This window comes from Engystomops pustulosus, chromosome 3, assembly GCF_040894005.1.
Source record: "Engystomops pustulosus chromosome 3, aEngPut4.maternal, whole genome shotgun sequence".
NCBI classification, from domain to species: Eukaryota; Metazoa; Chordata; class Amphibia; order Anura; family Leptodactylidae; genus Engystomops; species Engystomops pustulosus.
The window spans coordinates 174,827,650-174,852,495 of record NC_092413.1 but is presented as its reverse complement, the minus strand read 5'-3'; the positions used below and the strand labels follow the sequence as shown (position 1 = coordinate 174,852,495).

The following is a 24,846-nucleotide window of genomic DNA, read 5'->3' as shown; positions in this document are numbered from 1 at the left end:
TATTTGAAAAAAAGTGCATCAGCTATTATTCTTTCCTTCCTCGCCGCTCCTGACATGCCATAAATGACCACACAGATAAGTGCCCCCACCTGAAGGCATCAAAGTCCAAGGGCAATAATTCAGCTTTCATTTAATTATAACCCATTCTGAAGCTTTTCTTAAAAACTGGATCCTGCTGGACCTCCCCTTTATTATCTCCTGCATCCCTCATCCAGTTTCATTCTGCAGCGATGGTTATAGAGTGAGGATTCGCTGTCTTAATAAAACATTCGGATTGCTATCACTGTGCATCGCCCACCCCTGGCTCACCAATCCTTAAGGGATGGGGTCGTGACCCCGTGAAGGTCAGGGGGCGGGGGTCCTGCCTGTCACCCTCCGTCCTCCCTGTGCTAGGGGATCAGATGCAGTGCTGCTGCAGGCTCAGTGTGTGACTATCCAGCTGCCGCATTCATGCTGACGGATCGCACAGGCGGCGGCAGCAGCAGCAGCGGCTTGTGGGTCCCCGCATCGCCCTGAGGAGCACAGCATGGCGCGGGACACGTCCTCCCTGCTGCGCTGGGACGAGGTGCCCGATGACTTCGTGGAGTGCTTCATCCTGTCCGGGTACCGGCGGCTGCACCTGACCGCCCAGGAGTGCCTGGCATCCATCTTCCAGCCCACCAACGAGACCCTGAACTTCTGGACCCACTTCATCCCGCTGGTGCTGTTCGCCAGCCGCTTCTATGCGGTGATCTTCGTGTCCGGGGAGCTGCCCTGGCACCACCCGGCGCTGCTGCCCCTGTGGTGCTATGCCTCGGGGGTGCTGCTGACATTTGCCATGAGCTGCACTGCCCATGTGTTCAGCTGCCGCTCCCTGCGCCTGCGTGCCGCCTTCTTCTTCCTGGACTATGCCTCCATCAGCTACTATGGCTTCGCCAGCACCCTGGCATACTCGTACTACCTGCTGCCCAGGCTGAGCCTGCTGGACCCGGCGGTGATGACCCCGTACCTGCAGAGCCTGGGCTGGCACTGGGTGGACTATGGCATGCTGATGGCGCTGTACGGGGAGCTGGTGCTGCCGGTGGCCTTTGTGCTGGCGGTGACCTGCACGGTGGCATGCTGCCGGAGCCGCTCCGAGGACTGCTCGTACCCCTTTGCCATCCGCACGTTTGTCTTCGCTATGCCCCTCAGCATGGCATGCCCGGTGATGATTGAGAGCCTGCTCTTTGACCTGGGCAGGAAGAACCCCACTCTCTTTGTGCATTTCTACAGGAGGTATTTCTGGCTGCTGGTGGCCGCCTTCTTCAATGTCAGTAAGCTCCCGGAGAGGATCCAGCCCGGGCTCTTTGACATCATTGGGCACAGCCACCAGCTCTTCCACATCTTCACCTTCCTCAGCATCTATGACCAGATGCACTATGTGGAGCAAGGCCTGGAGCATTTCCTCAAGGCTCCTCACACCTCACCCACCATCCAGGGGACAGTAGGCTACTTGGTGCTGCTCATCATCTGCCTGGGCATGGTAGTAAGGACCTATCTCAAGGGACTGTCCAGCAACAAGCAGGACTAATGCTAGCTAGGTGCTGCTGCCTGGGTGCAACCATGCTGGAGGCTTCATCCCACCATTGTGTCCTTCATAAAAGGAGGTCTATTATCTGGGGTCGATCCTATTGATTTCATGTATCTGAGTGGTGTCATCTGTATAGAATGAGCCTTATATGTGTCACTTACCTCCTCAAATGTCTAAGGGCATATTAAGAGCTTTGACAAACTTTAGGTACCCCCATCCACCTCCGCATATCAGAATGTTGGTCTATAAACCATCTTCACACAAAATATCCTGCTTAGAAATGAAATCATTTTCCGTTATACAAAATGCTAAGTTCTTCACCAGTTTTGGACCCTATGATTGTCATGGTCAGATCTGAATCCTTTTCATAGACTGGCTGCCCGTTTTGTGCCTGGCTTATTTATCTGCATGTCTAGGCTCTGTTACCTGTTCTATACTGTCACCCACCTTGTAGTGCCAGTGCCCACCAGTCATGGTTGCAACCAGGCAGAGATTTTAGAACTGAACCACTTGAAGATGCACTCACTCTTCCCCGCTGTGCACATACTGCAAGTGTCACCGTACTGGTGCCTCTTGTCAGTTACCTCTGTGGCACAAGTATTTACTGAATGGGGTGTCCTCACTGTGACTGTTAGGTGCTATGGCACAAACATTCCTGGATATGGGCATATTTCTGTATGAAGATGTGGTGTTATTCTTCTTAGGGTCTGATGCTGCTAACACTATGTGAACCAGACAACACCAACACTTCCTGCCCATAGAACCTCAGCCTATGGCACCACAGGGGCTACGGTACATGCACTGTCCTCATGCTGTGCCTCAGTATGATCATAGCATTGGGGTATTTTAAAGTTATATTTATTGGGGGGGGGGGGTGATCTTCTGCTTGTGCATAGACTACTAGTCTTCTAGTGCATAGCCCCAGCTGTAGACATTCAGCTATCTCCACACTGAAATCGGTGGCAGATGTCCTTTCTGACCTCCCAGTTCCCGGACCCCCACCCATAGGCCCTATTCACGTTAACCGAGGCTATGCTGCATTGTCACTTACAGCTAGCCACAAGCCGAATGACTTGAATCTACTTTCCAGAAGAGTGGCTGCATCTCTCATTGTTATGTGCAATCCCTAAAGGGGCATTACTAGTTTATATTAGGATATTACAATGAAATAATGGGACACAAACCAGTAACTTATTTATTTATCGATTTTCTTGTCTTTCCTGATGCTTATGTAATGAGCTTTGTCTTTTTTGGGTCATCTGCTCTGGGATTAGCTTTTCCATGTGCACAGTTTGGCAGCTGCATTATACGTCTGCTGATGTTCTCTCTGTACTGTGCACGACATACACAACATGCCAAACTCAAAGCAGCAGCAAGAGACGCCTCATTCATAAATATATGACCCCAGGCCCCGGCTGCTAACGCACAATGTGAACCAACCCCTACAGCGCTGGACTGAATGCTGTGTATAACACGCAGATCTGCACAGGACATGCACTTAACACTTTCAGCACCAAAGGGCTGGCCTCCAGAATACAATGCATTGCTTTTTGCTGCCCCCTTTGCAGTGCAGGGGACAGCTGTCATCCTTTCTATCCCTTGATCTCATTTGCTTGGCTGTGCCTGCCATGTATTTGTGTGAACTCCTTACTTATTTCATATGTACATTATTTTCATCAAAGACAGGAGTGGTCTTATTTCAACGTTGGATTTACATTATACATTAAATCCAGCCAGCACATCAAGAGTAAAACAAGCCATCTTTTCCGATGCATGACCATATTGACGAATATATACCATGTAGTGTAACAAATTTGCAAGCACCTGAAATAATAATAAGTCATTTAATTTTTAATGTTGTGTTTTCTTTTGTAATATGTTACATGTCTTCTAAACAGTGGGACTCACAGGGCAGGGAGGGGACTATTAACTTGGAATGGTATTGGCATGTGAACGTTTGTGACTTTTTTTGCTGCTAAAACAACCTACCTTCAAAAATCGCCATAGTCTAGTTTTCTGCTGTGTTCCCAGGGTTATGCCCTGATTCCAGATGTGAAAGTTGTTCAAAACGTTGCAAAATTACTAAAGACCTTTATTCACATGTATTAAAAAGGCAAAACTCCTAAGACACATCTGACCAGCAGTAAATCAGAAAAAGAAAAAAGCCAAAACAAAGTTACATGTTCCCCCATGTTCAAAAATGTAACCACAGATAAGTTACAGGTGGAATTTGAGGCATTGTTACTGATCTTAGAGCTATTTGTTGTAAATATGTTGCGAATTCTGCATTGCCTTCTACTGAAAAATGTATTTAAAGAGACACTGTCACCAGGTTTTACAACTAGTAGCCCATAGGTAGGTTATGGAATGTCCTTTCTAGAATTTCTTCTTTTAAATCAAATCTCACATGTGTACCTCCTCCAAAGTCAAACAAATCTGACATATAACAAATATGATCCCATTTTCACATGAGATGAGTCAAGTTTATAGGCTGCAGGGCTAGCGTCACTTCATATGCCCATATCTTCGGTTCTGTAGTACCTAGATACAATACATACTGCTGGTGTCATTTTAAAGTTAAAAATGCCATTGTGATTCTGTGAGCTATAGAACCATGTATATAGCTCACAGCTTGCAGCTTGTATGCCTTTAACTGCTGGTATCACTAGTTCTGTAGATCACAGAACCACAATCCTGATGTCATCTGAAAGATTAGATTCTTATTTTTAATATGACATCAGCATGTTTATAGGTACTATAGAACTAGAGACAGGGATGTCTGTAGTGGGAAACTCCTACAGCATCTAAACTTGACTAATCTCAGACTAATAATTCTCTGCTCATTTTCAAATTACTTTAGAGAAGGTTTCTTATAGGTATTTGAAGAAGATTTCACATAGAAGAGGGATTTCTAGAAAGGACATTTCACATCCTAGCTAAGGGGGCTTGTAGTTTAATCAGGTATTAAAGAGGTATTTTCATGTCAGATATTATTTATGGAATATCCTATGGATGTGCCCAGAATGCCTGATAGATATCTCTTCCCATCTCCATACCAGGGTAATGACTCCCATTCTTTGTTGCATTGCATATTGTGTAGATAGGAGTTCCAGGTACTGTTAAGCATGTCTGCTCATAAGACTCATACACACAAGAACGCCAAAAGAAAGAAACCTAAATATAAGGACTACAAGATTTAAAGGGTTATTTTACAAACTCCTAAAACTAAGCGCATTTGATAGCTGCTGTGTTCTTCAATTTATTGTCAGTGCTTTTAGAAATCCATTCACTCATTCATTCAGAGGATATGGCCGTCCAGAAGTTTATATGTGATTACTCCATACTCGACAAGGGGACAGTAATCTTTTCTTTCTTTTCTCTGGAGCTGGAGAAGTGCCTTTGAATACTGTAAATCTTTTATTGATTATATATATATATATGTATATTGTTAAAACATAACAACAAATACATAACATAAACTAAACATAATATACTATATACACATAATATTTACAATAACTCACCTTCTGGTCCAGCTCCATTCACACCTAGCAAAAACACCTAGAAATAACAATAACTTTGCATACACCAAAATGATTAAACACTAAATACCAAACCCATAAACACAAAGACAAGCCACACCCACAAATATTACATAAATGAACATAAACACCCTCTAATAACAACCCTACTCTACTGGGCCCTGGTCTGAACTTTCGATCGGTGCCCCCATATACCTAAACTCTCATTGCCACCCCTCTCCCGCACATTACACTTGAGAATACTCATATGCGACACAGAATTATGCGTATTGAACCATGCTCATACACCTTAATGAAATGTCTGCAGAGACCCCCTTAATGAGATGGCAGCAGTCGTCCCCTTAATGAGATGGCAGCAGTGGCCCCCTTAATGAGATGGCAACATAAACAACAAACTCTGTAGTCACCTCACCCAGCGTTCCCACGGCTTTCTCTTCTTTCTTGCAGCAGTGCAGGCAGATGCACGTCCATTCATGCACCTTAGCTGCGCACAAACTGTATGACACAGCGGTAGCGGCGCTGATGATGTCATCAGTGTGTGCAGGCTCAGCGGATAGACGTGCATCTGCATGCCTGTGCTGCATGCAGATCAATTATATCCGTGTCTGACATGCATACAATTGATTCTTCCCACATCTGATAAACCGGCAGACTGGTGCATTGTGGGCCCGGACCATCGCCAGGCCCGGTCCCGGGAGCACCTGCTGCGACCTCGATTGTCACACCACTGCCCACACAGATATCATTATACCCACACAACTAATTTTGTTTTTTATACTGTATACGTCTGCTTTATTACCATGAACTTATTTACCTATAAACTTCTGGGAGCCATGTCCTTTGAACAAATAAATGGATTAAAAAACACTACATAAATTAGCAGCAAAATAAGGCATGTCATGCAGTATTTTGTACTTGGTGTTAGGTCCAAGGTTGCACAAAGTTAGATTGTTATCTACTATCCACAGGCTAGGAGACAAGGAATAATCTATTGGTGGGGTTCTGACCTCTGGGACATTGTCCACCACAGTGCTTATGTATTCCTGACACTCCCATTCACTGTCTATGAGCGTGCCATAGATACCTAAGCGCTGTGCTCAGCAATTTCTGACACTCCCATAGAGTTTAAAGGAGAGGAAGGTCGAGCAGTAGTCAGATCCCCAGAGTTCAGATTGTTTGTTATCCTCTATACCAGTGGTGGCGAACCTATGGCACACATGCCAGAGGCGGCACTCGGAGCCCTCTCTGTCGGCACCCAGGCCATCACCCCAGCATGAACTTCACCAGACAGGACGCAAAAAATCTTCCTACATAATCTTCCTACGATGATAGGGGAATTTGCCCTCCTCCTTTCAACCACGTTTGTGTCCTTAGGAGGCTGAACGATTGAAAGTTGTCAAAGAACAAGGAGAAATAAATTACTGCTTAAATTGGTGTGCTGGCACTTTGCAATAAATAAGTGGCTTTTGGTTGAAGTTTGGGCACTCAGGCTCTAAAAGGTTCGCCATCACTGCTCTATGCTGTGGATAGGGGTTAGCAATAAAACCTGGAACAACCTCTTTAAGACCATTTCATTAGAACTGTCGGGTATTATGGCTGTAAGTGTGACTCTAAAATGCAGCAATATTACATCTGCCCAGCAGTTTTCTATTCTTTATTTGGGGAAAGCCATATCTGAATATTATTTTCTGGTGATTATTTTCACAGTATATGGATACATTCAGAAGGAACACATGGTACATCTTACCCAAGTTATCTAGGGAAAGTAGATGAGACACTAAGTATAGCATTTTTTAAATACATGAGACTGCTGAACAATTGTCATACAGTATGCCTGTGGACATCTTTTTATGCTTTATTAAAGGGAATCTGTTCTGCAGGCAGTGTTAGATATTGACCCTGGTGATCTGTGTAACCATACCATTGTGTGTGTGTGTGTTGTTAGTAGCAGCAGTACTGAGAAAAATGCCTTTATATTCCAGGATTGTGGTTGAATTAAGAGCACTGGTGTGCAAACTCTCAACACTATACTGCACAGCTGCACAGTCCCTCTCTCTGCTCTGAGTCACTGCTTTAGGAGGCTTCTGTTTGAATACTACAGCAGTTACTCAATGGGGAGGGGTTATGCTGTGTTCAGTGAATGGATCACACACTTCAGTGCACCAAAAGTTCTCCAAATCAATCTCAAATCCATACAAAGGTTTGGTTACATAGTTCCCAAGGTCAAAACTGATATTATATATTGGATATTATAGACGGTAGTCTACTTTACACCGCCCTCTTTTAGTCAGAGTGCAAGACTACCACAAAGCCGCCTCACCCTTTGTCAGACCAAGCCCAATCTGCCGAAAAGAAAAAATAATACTACAGATAACCACTGGGCCTCCAACTCATGGTGGATTTTACATTGAAATGTTTGGATAGATTATTTTCCATTGAAGTTCTTTGGGGGAGAATTTGCATTGACCCGAATAGCAATGTTAGTTATCATCTGGAGTGCATTGATAGAACTACTGTACTACTTCTGCACACACAATATGGTTTTGGTAATATCCATGGTTGTGGTTTCCTGAAAGTACAGGGAATGTTCCTAGAATTGCTTTTATGCAAAACCATTATGTGCTGTATTATTAATGGTTTTCTGTATTGAAGTGAGACGGACACATCTCTGATATATAGGGCAGGCTGCACTTATAACACAAGGCAGAATGTTCGCAAAATCTTGTAGCGTTAATGTATGAAGGATTACTAAGAAATCCCCTTACTACAATGTACATCTGGCCCCAGTCCCAAATTACTGCAACTTCCCTTCATGTGAACATACACTAAAGCTGAGACCAGAGCTTTATCCTATGATGTATTAGCTCTGAATATCAGAAGCAATTTTCTTATTAATGGAAGTATTGGATATGCAGGCCACATTTCAGTAGTGACACTGACATGCCTAGAAGAAACCCATAGATTAAGAGGCATTTTAGGACACATGGTTATTAACAGGGATTTTGGCGGTGCCCTGTAACGTCAGTCACTAAGCTTATAGTGTGGGAGCTGGGCTCATACTGATCATGCGTGAGCTTCCCCATTCTGGAACTGCAGATAAAATGATGGAGTCGTCTGGGCTCTGTAGCTCCGGGACTGTACTGGATCAGGCACAGGGGCTCCCTGCAAGGAACAACAGCTGCTACTACAGCCGGCACACCAGCAGATCTCTGCTGACCTCCAAATGTGTTCACGCTGCAAAAAACAGATCAATACAAGCTGGGGCACAGTTTTATCATGTACTTACAAAGAAGGGTCAGCTGTTACATTGACCCAAAGCCCAGAGTTTATGCAAATATTCAAAGTCACTTCTTCTTATCTAAGCGTGCTCCCTCAAAAGCTGCGGGGGAACATTTCCTAGAAATCTCCCTGTTGATTTTAGTTCACTGTTTATATGAGCATGGTTCTACAAAAAAGATTTGTGCAAGCACGATGTATAACCAAAATATGATGGGGTAATCCAGGTAATAACTATAATAATATAATAATTCTTTATTTATATAGCGCCTACAGATTACGCAGCGCTGCACAGAGCTTGCCAAATCGGTCCCTTTCCCCAATGGGGCTCCCAATCTAATCAACCTACCAGTATGTTTTGGAGTGTGAGAGGAAACCGGAGGACCTGGAGTAAACCCACGCAAACATTTAGTCACATTCCCACTTACAATTAATACAATAGAGTACCCCAGTTCAGAGGTGCATTAAGACTACCATGGCCCTAGGCCTTAGGAAAATGATGTGTGCCTCACAAATCCAATTTATTTTTAATGGCTTGACATTTACTGACTACAAACAGGACCAGAACAAAGTTTTTTCGGAAAGGAGGAGAGGCCCCTTCTACTAAATTTAAATTATGTTGTTTTAGAACCTCTTGGCGACTTCAATATTCCCAGAAGGGTCACCCCTTTTATGGTCATAGTTCAGGGTAGTGGAGGGAGATGTGTCTAGCTTACATGAAAGTTCCCTGAAAAACTCACAGCAGAACAGAGAGCACCATATATGTTGACTATTCATGCCTAATATATAGTAAAATCCTGGGTGGAGGGTCACTAAAAAGTTGTTGACTGTAGGCTTCCCATCAATTTGACTGAGAACACATGGACACATTCACTTCTATAGGATCATGCATACCGTTCTCGTTTCCCTAAATCTGTGGGCATTTGGTATGTCTGATAAAAATATTTAATAGGGAACATGAACACAGGCACAGCATTATCTTTTTTAATCACTGTACAATAAGTATGCTCTCACTTCCCCGCTGTTTAAAATAGCAGCTACAAGGAATGCATACAGCACACAGATGTATATGAGAGTAGTACAAGCTTTAAACAGCAAATATTAGAATTATGTTGAAAAAGAAGCAGAAAACGTCACACAAGAAAAATAATGACGACCTCCAGAACCGACTCAACACAGACATTCAGCCTTTATATCACAATCATATATGGTGGCAAATCTTTTACAGGTCCAGTGCCATACCCATGCCATAGATTCACCACCAACTGTATAGGGTATACTCAGCTTGAATGACATAAATGGCTCCCAAGGAAAAGGGAAACTCACAGCTATTCGGGTACATCATCGTAACCGCGTGCTGCGGCTGAATCCCCCATCACCCGTAGTAACCAATCACAGTACAATTTAGCAGACAACTTTTAACTACTTTCAACTGCGCTGGAAAGAGCTGACAACATAAATCATCAGTATATGAAAGATGGAATCCCCCTTTTAGCTTATGTCATCATTAAATATTAGACATTTTGCATAACCTGATAATAGGATGCAATGGGTTTTCTGTTTCATGGTGTCAATCTAAAACAGAACCACAACCTTAGTGTGAACAGAGGCTAACATATACGGTATTGATCACCACTGAAGGGATCATTTTTGTTAATGCGGTAGTTTTGAGCCTCAGCATGTATTTGAATGGGAAATGTGTGGGCAGCTGCGAGTTCCCCTGCTGACATGTTAGGGCGACCTCTGTGATATCGGCTCTTCGCAGGCTTCTAGTGGCACATTCCAGATGTCAATGGAAAATGTTATTTTTTCTTCTGTCAATTCCATTTTTGCTCTTCTTACAGCAGGACATGTAAGGACTTGCTTGGTGCTGCTGTTCTTAGCGGGATTACAAGATGTATTGTCAAGTGTGGTGCCTACCTTCTCTATGGAGTATATCAATAATAAACCCTACAGGGGGTATAACAAGCATGTAATAACAATGGTCTCTCCTCTCATATTCCAGAAAGTGAATATACCTTATACCAGTGGTGGCGAACCTATGGCACGGGTGCCAGAGGCGGCACTCAGAGCCCTTTCTGTGGGCACCCAGGCCATCGCCCCAGCACACCAGACAGGACTCAAAGAATCTTCCTGCAGCTCCAAGCAACTTAAAAGATGCTGCTTTCAGTCATATATTAAAGTGATACGTACTTGGCTACTTGGGACTGTAGGAAGAGGGAGAATGAGTAGACAGGGCCGAATTAACTTTAGTGGACCTCCTGCTGGGCCCACGATTCTCTGTGTACAGAGGGTCACTGGAAAAAGCTAAATTTATGAAAATTTTCCATCTTTCTACTGCGTTGATGTCCTCAGGAGGCAAATATGAAGTTGTTGAACAGGGAGCAATAAGTTACTGCTTTAACTTTTGGTTGGCATCTCGTGATTAAAAAGGGGGGTTTTGGGTTCAGTTTGGGCACCCGGCCGCTAAAAGGTTCGCCATCACTGCCTTATACCATATACAGAACATGCAGCACTATTCCTGCCATTAAAAGTGATGGAACCCTAAAAATCGCAATGGAGGCCCTGAATACCAATGTGAACCAAATCTCAAAGGAAACCTGCCATTTGATTTGATGCAGTATGAAGCAAACATACCTTGAGAATAGTGTTGCTACACTGATGCAGGATCATATCTTGGTTAATCTCTGAGCTGAGTGGTTTTGCTGAAAAAACAATTATACCATTCAGGACCTTAGGAAAGCAGGGACAGACACTGGAGCTTGGAATTACAAATGGCTGCTATGTAAAGCATGACCTTCCAGTGCTCGGTCGGACCGTGCCCAAGATCAGAGGGCACCAGATTCATCCAGAACGTGCGCCAGAAATCCTGAATCTGGCGCCCCCTGCACTGTACACAGGCAAGTGAACCTAGTACACACTGCACTGTTCTTAGTAAATGTGGCCCATTGTGTTCACCTTCAGCAAATTCTCCCCAGTATTTCTCTTTTCTCAGTTTTTTGTTCTTTTCTCTTTGTAAGTTGCATCAACCTTCAATATTTCTCCCAGGGCTCCTGCGAATTCATCAGACCTGAATAACCCTGAGATAATCACTCGCTCTTCATTTAGTCGGCTTCTTTAATTTGCTTTTTGGATGTTTTATTCTCTCGGCACCTAATAAAGTTACATGATCACTTAGAAGATAAAAAAGCATTGCACTGTGTATGAATAGTAACCTAACCTTCACAATGCACCAATCGTTCACTTTCTGAAAGGTTTTATTTTTTGTTGAAGGAATATTGCTGCTAATACTTTATTTTATATTAATGAGTACACAACCCATTTGTTATGTTTAACTGAACCTGCCTATATGCTAATTTATGTATTCCTTGGAATTGGATATTTGTAAGATATCGTGTTAGATAGGTAGGGGTGGGGCTCTGACACCTTTTCTCCAGGGACTATGCAGTAAACAGATATGGACGCAAAAAGGCCCCATCGATGGTAATGGCCTAAGGATAGGTCATCAATATCAAAACTTCTGGAAAATTATTTCGGCAAGACTAAATCCAATAGGTACCACAGCTAAAGGGGGTCATTTATCTTAGCCTGATGCGCCTTTATGGGTGTATTTTAGTGACTTTTTGAGCACATTTGGGTATTTGTGCAATTTTTTTGCGCCTTTTTCCAGCAGTTTGCCAGAGTTCGCTGTGTAGCAGTTTCCTGGTTTGCGCCTAATTTGTTTTTGTATTTCTCCTGTTTTCAGTTGTTTGCGCCTTATTAAACATTGATTTATGCCTTTATGGGCGCAAATAATTGTGCAATAACACTCCAGTCCAGACCAAGCTTAGGTTGCGCAATAAAATTGCACCTTTTTTACAATTTGTGCCTAATAAGGTGCAAAAAAAGACAAAGAGAAATCAGGTGCATAAAATAGACTTGCAAAATGCGCAAAAAAAGAGCAATCTTGGAAAAGGGGGTTTTGCAGGACAAAGAGCGTTCAACAAAAATTATGCAAGTGAGCCAAAACTTTGAGCCATTTTTCACACCTAAACTAAGCTACACAATAGAAGGTGTAAAATACAACTAAACTGTCTTAAAGTACACCAGATTTATCATCCAGACAGTGATAAATCTAGCACACATAAGACTGTCTCGTCTATCTGTGTACTGACTTGGGACAGTTTTGATAAATCTGCACCAAAATATTTTAAAGAGGGTCATCAGACACTGTCAAAAGTTTTACGTTCTCGTTCGTAAATGAATAAAACTTAGAGGGGTTGTCTTTATTAGGTTATGTTTTTTGTATTGTGTGGGTAAGTGTGCAAAGTTTTTCTCCGCTTTCTTTACATGTAAAGTGAAGTCTTTTACCTCATCAGCCAGACATTCATGTCCATGAAATGGCCGCATATGGAGGGTCATGTGATCTCTTTCTGTCCATGAACAATTGCCCTGCCAAGCTCTTTATCTTATATTCATGAATACTAGACACAGACACAGCTAAATATTTAATTTTTTTCTACACAATATTCGGTATATGTATATATAATTATGTGGTCAAAATTTTTTTGCCCTGATTTTTATTATTATTAGTTATATTTTAATTTGTTTTAAACTTTATTTAACTTTTTTTCTACTATCCCCCTAGGGGACTGACATATGCAATACCTTTACCACTCATATATTTCAGAGTTCAGCCTATTAGTATCAGCCTTGGGTTGGGCCTAATAGGCTTCCATTTTTAGCAGACATAGAGGTCATTGTCAGGCCTTGATGTGTCATAGTAATCCCCCGACAGTCCCCAATAACGTTGTCGGGAACTGGTATGGGGGCAACAGAAGGAAACTCCATCCCTCTGTTTAGCTCCTTAGATGCCGAGCCTTCTTTGTCCAGAGCAGATGCTGCAGGAACCAGGCTGTGTAAAGGAGCTTGTCACCTGCTGCTGATCAGTACACTCACAAGATGATGATCTGCAGGGCAAGTATCCTTGTCCTGATGCATCAAGTGCATGCTTATCCTGTGCCACCCCTCTCTCCATGGTCCCCAATATCACGTGCCTGATGAAAGTTAGAGGACCTGTCACCTGTAAAAACATAAGCAGCTCCTAGTGATACAACAGACGCAGCAGTATTACACTGCTGGCGTTATCGGATACCTCTGATAACGCTAGCAGACACTGCCGCAATGTACACCAGAAACACCGGACCGCACGGTAAGCAGGAAGGCGTATTCATGCAGTCACTGCCAGCCTAAGAAGCTTACAGAGCGGTCCGGAACAGAAATTGGAGGGCGTGCCGTCGGACGATCCGACGGATTCGGACTTAGCGCGGGATTTAACATTTAAATTGTGTCGCATACACAATGACATACACATTTACATGCACCAGAAAGAAGAAGGTGAACACCGGCAGACCTGAGTGGGGAAGCGACACATGCAGGAAACCGGGTGCATGATCTTAGTGAATCGCGCCGGAGTCCATGATCGTCGGACAACGCACAGTGGGGATTGCGACAGGACCAGGTAAGTAAATGTTCCCCTTTGTGTTAAAATACACCACTTAGCAATTTCATCTCTCAATGACTCAATTATCATAAAAACTAAACTAAAAACTAAAGTGTTTTACTATAAAGTGTCCATGCTATTGTCTGTCTTTTTATGTTATGTTTATGACATACTGTGTGGATACAGATAGATGCCATCTTTTTTATGGATTCAAAATATGTTTCTAAAAATATATGTTGTTCTAAATAGCATTGTAGAAACAGAACCAAATCCAAGAAAGTTGTATAGCGACCTTAAAATGTACTTGTGAGGTGATTTCTTCTACCTGATCCAAGAGCAGTAATGATCGGAGTGGGGGTGAGGTAACTGATATGTAGGTTTATATGATTTGGATCATGATCTCTTCAGTAATGCCTCTTCCCCACGAGCGAGTGCAGTAAGTGAAGGTCGTTCGGTGTGCTTAAGGGATCTCCTGACCCGAAACTCTGATGAATGAACTCAGCATGTCAGTTGATTCCAATGATACGAGATTTCGGGTTGGGAGATCCATGCAGCACGCGGAAGCAATCTACATTTACTGCAATCATCCGTGGGCTAGAGGCCTAAGAAGCAGAGTTAATCCTGGCAGGACTCCGGGGCAGAGCAGTAAGAGTCCTGATGGCCACGCCCACACACGGTGATTGATAACCGTCTGTGTACTATATTTGTGCACTATGTAGGGGGAGCATCCAGGACTCTCATAAGGAGTCCTGTATAAATTTTCTAAGCTATGTAGTCCTGCACCATCTAATATATAAAGCTGAGTGTATGTGTATATGTGTATATCTGCACCAAATTTTGCATAGTTGGAGTTTGGCCTCGAACCGTGATGGCTGCCTGAAACCTCAGCTCCACACGGCATCTGATCCCTGAAGCCCATAAGAACTGAAGGAGAGACCTAAACATGGTGAAATACGGGGGTAGTGGACCCAAACAACACCAAGCACCGACTGGGACAGCAAAAAGCCAGTCAGACCTCAGCCAGTACATGCTAAAGAAGCTCCGTTCCCCGCAGGGAGCAAAAGACAAGATGGCGATGAAGCACGCCGAGCCTGAAAGAGCAGAAGAAGACTCGGAGGCTGGAAGCTCTGCAGGAGGAGACGAGGTGAGCGGGGAAGAGGAGATTGCTCCGGTCTCACGGAACTTCATAAAGCACACGCTGTATCAGGCTCTCACGCCAGTGGCAAAGGAGCTATCAGATATTAAAGAGGACATACGCCATATTGGCGGGAGAATTGAACAAATAGAACAAACCCAGGGGGAACTCTTGGAGTTCAATAGAGGAGTAAGGAGTATGCTCAGGCGGCACACAGAACAGATTAATACCACTCACCTTTGGCTGGAAGATCAGGAGAATCGCAGCCGCCGTAAAAACATCAGACTCAGAGGAGTCCCAGAATCGGTAGCACACGAGGCTCTCCCCAAGATGGCGGCGGAAGTTTTTTGAAAGCTGACCGATCACGAGGAAGCGAGAGTGATAAAGATAGAAAGGATCCACAGAGCCCTACGTCCGAAGCCAAAAAACGGTGATCCTCCTAGGGATGTAATATGTGGGTTACTCTCTTACACTGACACAGCTGCGATCCTGAAAGGAGCAAGGGAAGCTGGAGGGATTAAATACGAAGGCTACAAGCTGCAGGTCTTCCAAGACATAGCTCCATCCACCTTAACAAAAAGAAAGATCATCAAACCCTTTACAGATGAACTACGATCTAAAAATATCCGCTTCAGATGGCTATACCCGTTTGGCATCCTGATTTCAGGAGAAAGAGGCACGATAACGGTAAAATCGCCTGAAGATATAGAAACAGCTTGTGCATCCTTGAATATCCCTAAGGTGAAAATCCAATCGTGGCTCCCAGTTCCAACGCCACTCCAGTTACCGAAGCTGCCAATGTCAGAAGCATGGAGCAAAGTAGGACCATCTAAAACAGGAATATGTGAGTACCATTGGTGCTGACGAAAATTGACTGATGGTTTAGATGATCATTATGGTCTCAGATAAGAATGGATGCATAAGATTCTATGTGAAAAAGTCTAGCTTAAGTAAATGTTTAAGATAAGAGATTTAGAAGGGAGATGGTGAAGCCCCTAGACCCTTCTCACCCGCTCCCCTGTTTTTCAGGGATGCCACCTTTCTTTCCCTCTCACCCCCCCCCCTAATTCTCCACATTCTCCCCTCCCTTTACCTCCCCTCTCACCCAACATATTATATATCCACCTTCACCTTTTATTCGACCCGTAATACATACGTCCCTCTTAAATCATACGCCTTTTTCATTAACAGGCTGGCGCAATAATAGATTGCGCAAACACACTCTCTCTCTCCTTTAGTAGAAATGAATAGTTAAATACTTTATCATAAACTAAGGGCAGGGGATCAGAGGCAAGAATGGCCTCCTATTCAACCCCTAGGTTACCCTATCCATTTACCTCCCCTCCACCCTCCGCCTCCAGAAGGCCAAATTTTTTCATCACCTCTTTGGAGGAATTGTTATAAATGAGTTGGAATACTCAGCTGTTAGCTGAGATGTTGTTTTATGTTATAAACTGGCTGTTTAACAAAGAGATAACCGCAAGCTCCTGGGCAGGAGCCCCTAACTCCCCTATTACCCTGCACACCCTACGCGCCAATCATATAACTGCAGGATATTTCACCCAAAAGCACGACCCAATCCACATACTTTTATGGCTGAAATAACATTTGCTTCGTTTAATGTCAGGGGCCTCAATGAGCCATGTAAGAGGAGACAAATTATAAGATATCTAAAAGGGAAAAAAGCAAATTTTATATTTTTACAAGAAACGCACCTCAAAGAGGGCAAAGTCCCATTAATGCCACGTTCTGTTTATAATAAATGGTACCACTGTGTGTATACCTCAGCTTCTAGAGGGGTTAGCATAGCGGTGGATAAAAATACACCCTTTATCATGACAGCGGAAATGCAAGACCCCTATGGCCGATACCTTTTCGTAAAAGGGAAGGTGGGTTGCCAGATATTATCTATGGCGAATTTATATGCCCCTAATGTGGAGCAAACCCAATGGCTCATTGAGACTCTAGAAAAGTTTGAAATATTTAGGGAAGGAATGTGTATAGTTGGTGGTGACTTGAATTTGTGTATAAACCCACTGATGGACTCAACAGGGACTCACCATGTGGCACATAAAAAACTGAATAATTTAAAGACGGCTCTAGAGAGGCTTCAGTTTATTGATGTATGGAGACTGCTCCACCCAGATAAAAAGGAATTTACATACTACTCCAACACGCACCACACATACAGCCGCCTGGATTATATATTTATTTCGCAAAAATACATCTCTCAAGTCAGAAAGGCCTTAGTAGGCAATATACTGCTCTCGGATCATGCCCCAATGCTGTGTACTGTGGAAATGGCAGAAATAGCGAAAGGTGAGTGGAGATGGTCCTTTAACAGCACCATATTTGAAGATCCACAACACTTTAAGCAAATTAGAAGTAAGATAGAGGCATACTTCAACAGGCACAACACGGAAGCAATTACCCCTGCGGTACTGTGGGAAGCACACAAAACTGCGCTGTTAGGATTGGTACACAAAAGACAGGGGATAGTGTGCCCTGAGCTTGCCCCAACCTCTGTCCCTTCCTATAGCCCCCCCACGCTAAACCGTGGGGCGACTACTTGAAGACTCGAAATATTCTGGGTAAGTGTGGGAAGGGGAACACAAACAGACTGACAAACATAAAACATAAAAGAATCGTAAACAAGCCGGAGTCACAACTAGAGGGTACGTCAAAAGCAGAATCAGTAAGCAAGAGTCAAAGTCCAAAACTAGCCGAGTTAGCAACAATATAGATACAGATACAGAGCAATACAAACTAGCAGCAACCAGGTGGAGAAAGGGATTTTCAAACACTGGCACTGGTGACTAGTGAAGCTGCAATTTATGCAGCCAGAACTCCACCTCCAGAACCTGATAGGTGCTGGACAGCATCTGGGAATTAACCCCTCATGGTGCAGAAACAACCAAGCACCAAGCAGAGGTTCAAAGTCCCAGCCACTCCTAGACAGCGCGAGATCTTAGCAGCCGCTGCCCAGGACGAGAGGTGGAGTTTGCGCGGATACGCGCCGGGGTTCGGAGAACGCTGCTGGTACCACCAGAAGAACCAGAAGTCCCAGCAATCTCCCTAGCGAACCTGACAGTACCCCCCCCCCTGACGGGGGGCCTTCGGACCCCTAGATCTTAAAGATGGCTTCTGAGGGTAGGTCTGATGAAATAACCTGAGTAACCGTGGAGCATGAACATCTCTAGCCGGAACCCAAGACCTATCCTCAGGACCAAAACCTTTCCAATGGACCAGATACTGCAGGGAGTTACCTACCCATCTGGAATTCACCACCTTTTCCACCTCAAATTCCAGATTCCCCTCCACAATAGATGGAGAAGGAGGGTCAGAAAGAGGCAAAACAGGCTCAACATAGCGCTTCAGAAGACTCTTATGGAAGGTGTTATGGACCCGCCACCCTGCTGGAAGTGTAATCTTGAAGGAAACCGGGTTAACAATATGAGTAACAACAAACGGACCCACAAACCTGGGCGCAAACTTCAAAGAGGGGACCTTCAATTTAAGGTTTTTTGTTGATAACCACACTTTATCCCCCACCACAAACGTATCAGATTTAGTGCGCCTTCTTTCAGTTTGTTGGACCATAGAATTTTGTGCCCTCTGAATATTCTCCCGAACTTGTGACCAGAGCGAGCGCAACTTGGATGTAATGGCTTCCGCTCGAGGAATATTAGAGACAGGCACAGATGAAAAAGAGAAACGTGGATGAAAACCATAATTGCAGAAAAACGGAGATACCTGTGTGGACGAACTACAGTGGTTATTAATAGCAAATTCTGCCAACGGAAGGAATTTCACCCACTGGTCCTGACTGTCCGAGACAAAGAGTCGCAGATATTGAATCATCTCCTGATTCATTCTCTCGGACTGACCATTAGACTCAGGATGAAACGCTGAGGAGAACGACAGATTAACTTCCAGTCTAGAACAAAATGCTCGCCAAAATTTGGAAACAAATTGTACGCCCCTATCAGACACAATATCATCTGGTATACCATGGAGGCGTACAATGTTCTGTATAAACAAATCAGCCAATTCTTCAGCTGAAGGTAACTTTTTTAATGGAACAAAGTGTCCCATCTTGGAGAAACGGTCCACTACCACCCAAATCACTGTATAGCCTTGAGATGCTGGCAGATCAGTGACAAAATCCATTGACACTTTAGACCATGGCCTGGTGGGAACTGGAAGCGGAAGAAGAGGCCCCTCAGGACGTCTCCTGGGAGTCTTTCCTCGCGCACAGACCTGACAGGCTTGGACAAATGCGTGCACATCATTAGTCATGTGAGGCCACCAGTAACTTCTCTTTAAGAGATCCAAGGTACTCCGCATTCCCGGATGACCTGCCAATACTGAGCAATGCGTCTCCTCCAACACTCTCAAACGACAAGAAAGAGGAACAAATAATTTGCCTTCCGGAAGGTCTTTGGGTGCAGATTTTTGTCCTGCTAAAATTTGAGAGGAGAGGTGGGAGGAGACAGCTGCCAACACAACACCTGGAGACAAAATATTACTGTCCGTAGTCGCTGGAAGCTCAGGAGTCCCGAAGCTACGGGACAAGGCATCAGCCTTCACATTTTTTGACCCAGGTCGGTAGGTGACCACAAAATTAAAGCGAGAGAAAAACAAGGCCCACCTAGCCTGACGTGAGTTCAAACGCTTAGCAGTATCCAAATATACTAAGTTCTTATGATCTGTGAGCACAGTTATCGGATGAAGAGCTCCTTCCAAAAAGTGTCGCCAGACTTCAAATGCCCACTTAATGGCAAGGAGCTCTCGATTACCAATATCATAATTCCTCTCACAAGAGGAAAACTTTCTAGAGAAATATGCACAGGGCCTAAGTCTGGTGAGAGTGGAGGACCCCTGAGACAACACTGCACCTACTCCTACCTCGGAGGCATCAACCTCCACAACAAACGGTAGAGAGAGGTCAGGTTGAACCAAAACTGGGGCTGACGAGAATGCCGCTTTTAAAGTTTCAAACGCTGAGCAAGCGGCAGGGGACCAGTTGTTTGGATCAGCACCCTTACGGGTTAGATCCGTGAGGGGTTTGGCGATCACAGAAAAGTTCTTTATAAAGTTCCGATAATAGTTAGCGAAACCTAAAAATCGTTGTAGGGCCTTAAGATTGGTAGGCCGAACCCAGTCCGTGAGCGCCTGAACCTTACTCGGATCCATCTGAACATCAGAGGGAGTCACAACATAACCTAAGAAGGAAACCTTCTGGACGCAAAAAACACACTTTTCCAGCTTAGCGAAGAGGTGGTTTTTGCGCAACCTGGTAAGTACTTGGCGGAGGTGTTGCTGGTGAGAAACCATATCAGGAGAAAAAAATCAAAATATCGTCTAGATACACCACCATAAACACACCGATGTAATCATGAAAAATGGAGTTCATAAAGCCTTGAAAAACCGCTGGGGCATTACTCAAACCAAAGGGCATAACCAGGTATTCAAAGTGCCCCAAAGGTGTATTAAATGCGGTTTTCCACTCATCCCCTTCTCGGACCCGAATCAGGTTATAAGCCCCTCTGAGATCTAATTTAGAGAAAACTTGGGCCCCAGAAACCTGATTTAAGAGATCCGGGATCAAGGGGAGGGGACCTGAGTTTTTTACCGTTATCTTATTTAATTCTCGATAGTCAATACACGGCCGTAAACCACCATCTTTTTTCTCAACAAAAAAGAACCCGGCCCCAGTGGGCGACTCAGAGGGACGAATATGTCCGATTGCCAAACTCTCATCAATATAACTCTTCAGTGCCTCCCGTTCAGGTACCGACAGGTTATATATACGACCCTTTGGCAATCTAGCATCAGGAAGAAGGTCAATTTTACAATCAAACTCCCTCTGAGGAGGAAGGACTTGGGACAAGGGTTTTGAAAACACATCTGAGTAGTCCGAGAGAAAACCTGGAAGACCCTGATCTTCCGTCACTACTGTACATAGTGAAACTCTGGTCAGGTGCTCCTTACAGAGAGGACCCCAATGAACCAGCTCCAGAGTTTCCCAATTAATTACCGGATTATGGATCCGGAGCCAGGGTAGACCAAGAATGACATTTTCAGACAGGTTTTCCATAACTAGAAAAGAACACCACTCTTCATGCATAGCTCCTACCATAAGCTTTATCTGCGGGGTTCGGAATTTGATCAACCCTGCCTGTAGAGGGGTCAAATCCGCACCCGACATCTGGATAGGAGTGGACAATGGAATCAATGACATGCAAAACTGAGAGACAAAATTATAATCGATTAAATTAGTCGCAGCACCTGAATCCAAAAAGGCGCGACCAGTGCAGGAAACAGACTGAAACTTAACCGTACAAGGTAAATACATTCTAGACACAATAGGGAGTACCTGAGCTCCTAAGCAGTCCCCCCGACTACTGCTTAGGAGCGGAAGTTTTCCTGCTGCTGCCTCTTGGAACAGGTGTTGATCTGATGATCAGGACTTCCACAGTAGAAACAAAGATGGCGTCTAATTCGATGTTGCTTCCGCTGTGCAGGAGAGATGCTATCCAGCTCCATGGATTCCAATTCTGGACTACCTGGAGACGGACTGGCCGCTGGCTGACAGTCCGAGGACACCCGAGGTGATCGCCTGGATCTTAGGCGACGATCAACTCGGATGACCAGAGTCATAGCATCATCTAATGTCTGAGGCTCGGCATAAGCTAAGACTAAGTCCTGTACTCTGTCTGACAGTCCGGACATAAATTGGTCTTTTAGGGCGCAGTCATTCCATTGAGAGTCAGTCACATACTGTCTGAACTGGGCACAATAATCTTCTGCTGTCCGTTTTCCCTGACACAGAGATCTAAGGTGGGAAACTGCAAGTGCTCGGCGGTCAGGTTCGTCATAAATCTGGCCTAAAGCAGAAAAAAAAGCGTCAAGAGAAGAACGGGATGGAGAGTCAGGTGGGAGAGAAAAAGCCCAATTTTGCGGATCCCCACGCAACAGGGAAATTACCACGCCCACCCTTTGAATCTCGGTGCCCGATGAACGAGGGCGTAAAGAAAAGTAAAGTTTACAGCCCTCCCGAAATGAAAAAAATTTCTTACGGTCACCAAAAAACACGTCAGGGAGAGGAACCTTAGGTTCAGGCGTGGGTGGCAGTGGATCCTGCGGTGATGTCTGCCGTGGAACCTGCATAGATTCCTGAATTTGGAGACGGGAAGCTAGATCCTGAACAAGCTGAGTTAGGGTCTGGACCTGAGCGACCACACCTGACAAAGGCTCCATGGGAGGAGAGAATGTAGCAGGTCGGATACAGGATGCAGACCTATGTGTGGCCAGTGTTTCTGTTAGGATTGGTACACAAAAGACAGGGGATAGTGTGCCCTGAGCTTGCCCCAACCTCTGTCCCTTCCTATAGCCCCCCCACGCTAAACCGTGGGGCGACTACTTGAAGACTCGAAATATTCTGGGTAAGTGTGGGAAGGGGAACACAAACAGACTGACAAACATAAAACATAAAAGAATCGTAAACAAGCCGGAGTCACAACTAGAGGGTACGTCAAAAGCAGAATCAGTAAGCAAGAGTCAAAGTCCAAAACTAGCCGAGTTAGCAACAATATAGATACAGATACAGAGCAATACAAACTAGCAGCAACCAGGTGGAGAAAGGGATTTTCAAACACTGGCACTGGTGACTAGTGAAGCTGCAATTTATGCAGCCAGAACTCCACCTCCAGAACCTGATAGGTGCTGGACAGCATCTGGGAATTAACCCCTCATGGTGCAGAAACAACCAAGCACCAAGCAGAGGTTCAAAGTCCCAGCCACTCCTAGACAGCGCGAGATCTTAGCAGCCGCTGCCCAGGACGAGAGGTGGAGTTTGCGCGGATACGCGCCGGGGTTCGGAGAACGCTGCTGGTACCACCAGAAGAACCAGAAGTCCCAGCAATCTCCCTAGCGAACCTGACATGCGCTAAGAGGAGAGTTCATCTCCATAGGGGCATATGTAAAAAAAAAAAATTTTGCATAGTTATATATTTTCTTCTACAGAATATTCATTATATTTTCTTGCTTTATCCTGTCTTTGTTGAACAGCTGGCTGGAGATATAGAATAACCACAGCTGTAGTCACGCTAGCAATATATACCCCGCCAGATAGCAACAGGTGACAATAAAGCAGGCTAGACAAGGCATAATAAAGCTAATACCACTGTCATTCATTATTAGCACTGAACACATTGCCCATTCACCGACCTGCTTATGTTTCATAATCTATCGTCTCGTATGGAGGCAGAGCAGAAAATACTGACTTGCGGATTTTCTCTACAATTTGCAGTGGTCTACCCCGAGGGCCTAACTTGAAATCAGCTTAGCAATATGCAATGGAACAAGAGGCTCTCCAGAGAACAACAGAAGTGGTGATTACCTACAACAGGCGGCTCCTAAGATTGTATTATGCATATTACAGCTCTCTGTTTAACTTATGGTCTGCCTGGAAAATTATTTCCACAAAGCAATTTGTTTTTCTTGTACACAGGAGGATCTTGGTTACAGTGATATAATAAGACATGTAACCATGTATCTGTAGTGACAGCTATTTACTGCCCCGCATATAAGCCTATACAATAGTCACTATTGTGTTCCCTTACAATAGACCAGTATGTTCTATGTGAGGGGAGAGGGGGGTGCATGGATGCTAAAAATCACAGGAAAAACATTGTTATAGTACATGTACAATGCTGCCTGTATCATTGATATTGCAAGTTGATGTTTTTAGTGTATTCAGGTTTTTCGACAAAAAGAATACAGGCAGGTTTGTTCTTAAGTTGAATTTGTATGTAAGTCGGAACAGTATACTTTATAATTTTAACCCCAGGCAAACATTTTTTTGGTCTCTATGACTATTGGGCTTTAGAAATGTTGGGTTGTCATAAGAACCAGGATGAATAATTAATCTCAATTGCAGACACCTTTGATAACTGTTATAGCTGTTTATTTTAGCCTGGGACTAAAAACTACAGTAAATTACCAAAATCCAGAGGTCTGCTTGTAACTAGGGGTCGTCTGTAAGTCGGGTGTTCTTAAGTAGGGGACTGCCTGTATATGAGAAACTTTTTATTTATGTTTTACTATTTATACTATCTCTGGTATAAATAGTTACACTGGTTTAGGAAAGGCATATCAAATGTCTGTCTATTATGCCATTTCTGATAAAAAAAAAATCCATATGCTTATAAGAAAGTTGGGGCATCTTAAAGGAAATCTACCACCTGGATGCAGTAGTTTACACTAAGCACACTGCTGGTGTGTGTGTGTCCTGAAACAGGATCCACTCTTACTTTATCTTCTAATGGCCTCAATTTGGATACAATTTTCTTTTTAAATTATGCAAATTAGTTCCAGGGGTTCCTGTCTATGTTACAGAATCCCCTTCTGCCTCCATTGTCTGCTAATTATGCATCCCTCTGTTCAGCGTTACGGTCTGCCTCCCCTCTCCTAAGCCTCACATTTTGTTTTCCTGACCCTCTCATACACATGCATGCTGAAACTGTATGGGGCAGATTTACTTACAACAGTGCAAACTGCACTAAATGCAGTTTGCCTGTGTACAGTGTATCGTGCGCCAAATTCAGGATATCTGTCGCCCTTCTGCATGGGTCTGGCGCCCCCTGCACAGATCCGACAGAGTGCACTACTTTTTTTGGTGCACCTTAAACATAGGGCTTGCAACACACTTCTGTTGGACTTTGCAGGTTAAATCTGGCACACGGTCCGACTGAGCACTGGAACGCCCCCTAATTTGTGCCGCATAGTGGATAATGCAGCTGCGCCACAAAAGGGTTGCGTGTGACACAACTGTGGTGCAGATACTTCTTAAATACCC

General features: G+C 44.2%; 1 protein-coding gene across 1 annotated transcript; it reads left to right on the top strand.

The window, feature by feature from the left end:
- The first annotated feature begins 219 nt into the window (after positions 1-219).
- Positions 220-3,404, top strand: PAQR9 (progestin and adipoQ receptor family member 9). The gene has a single exon (XM_072143073.1). The coding sequence runs from the start codon at positions 527-529 to the stop codon at positions 1,547-1,549; it is 1,023 nt and encodes a 340-aa protein (XP_071999174.1). The 5' UTR covers positions 220-526; the 3' UTR covers positions 1,550-3,404.
- The last annotated feature ends 21,442 nt before the right edge of the window (positions 3,405-24,846 follow it).

Bases quoted from the DNA above. Each gene is read 5' to 3' on its own strand.
- PAQR9 (XM_072143073.1), top strand. From the start codon at position 527: ATGGCGCGGGACACGTCCTCCCTGCTGCGCTGGGACGAGGTGCCCGAT.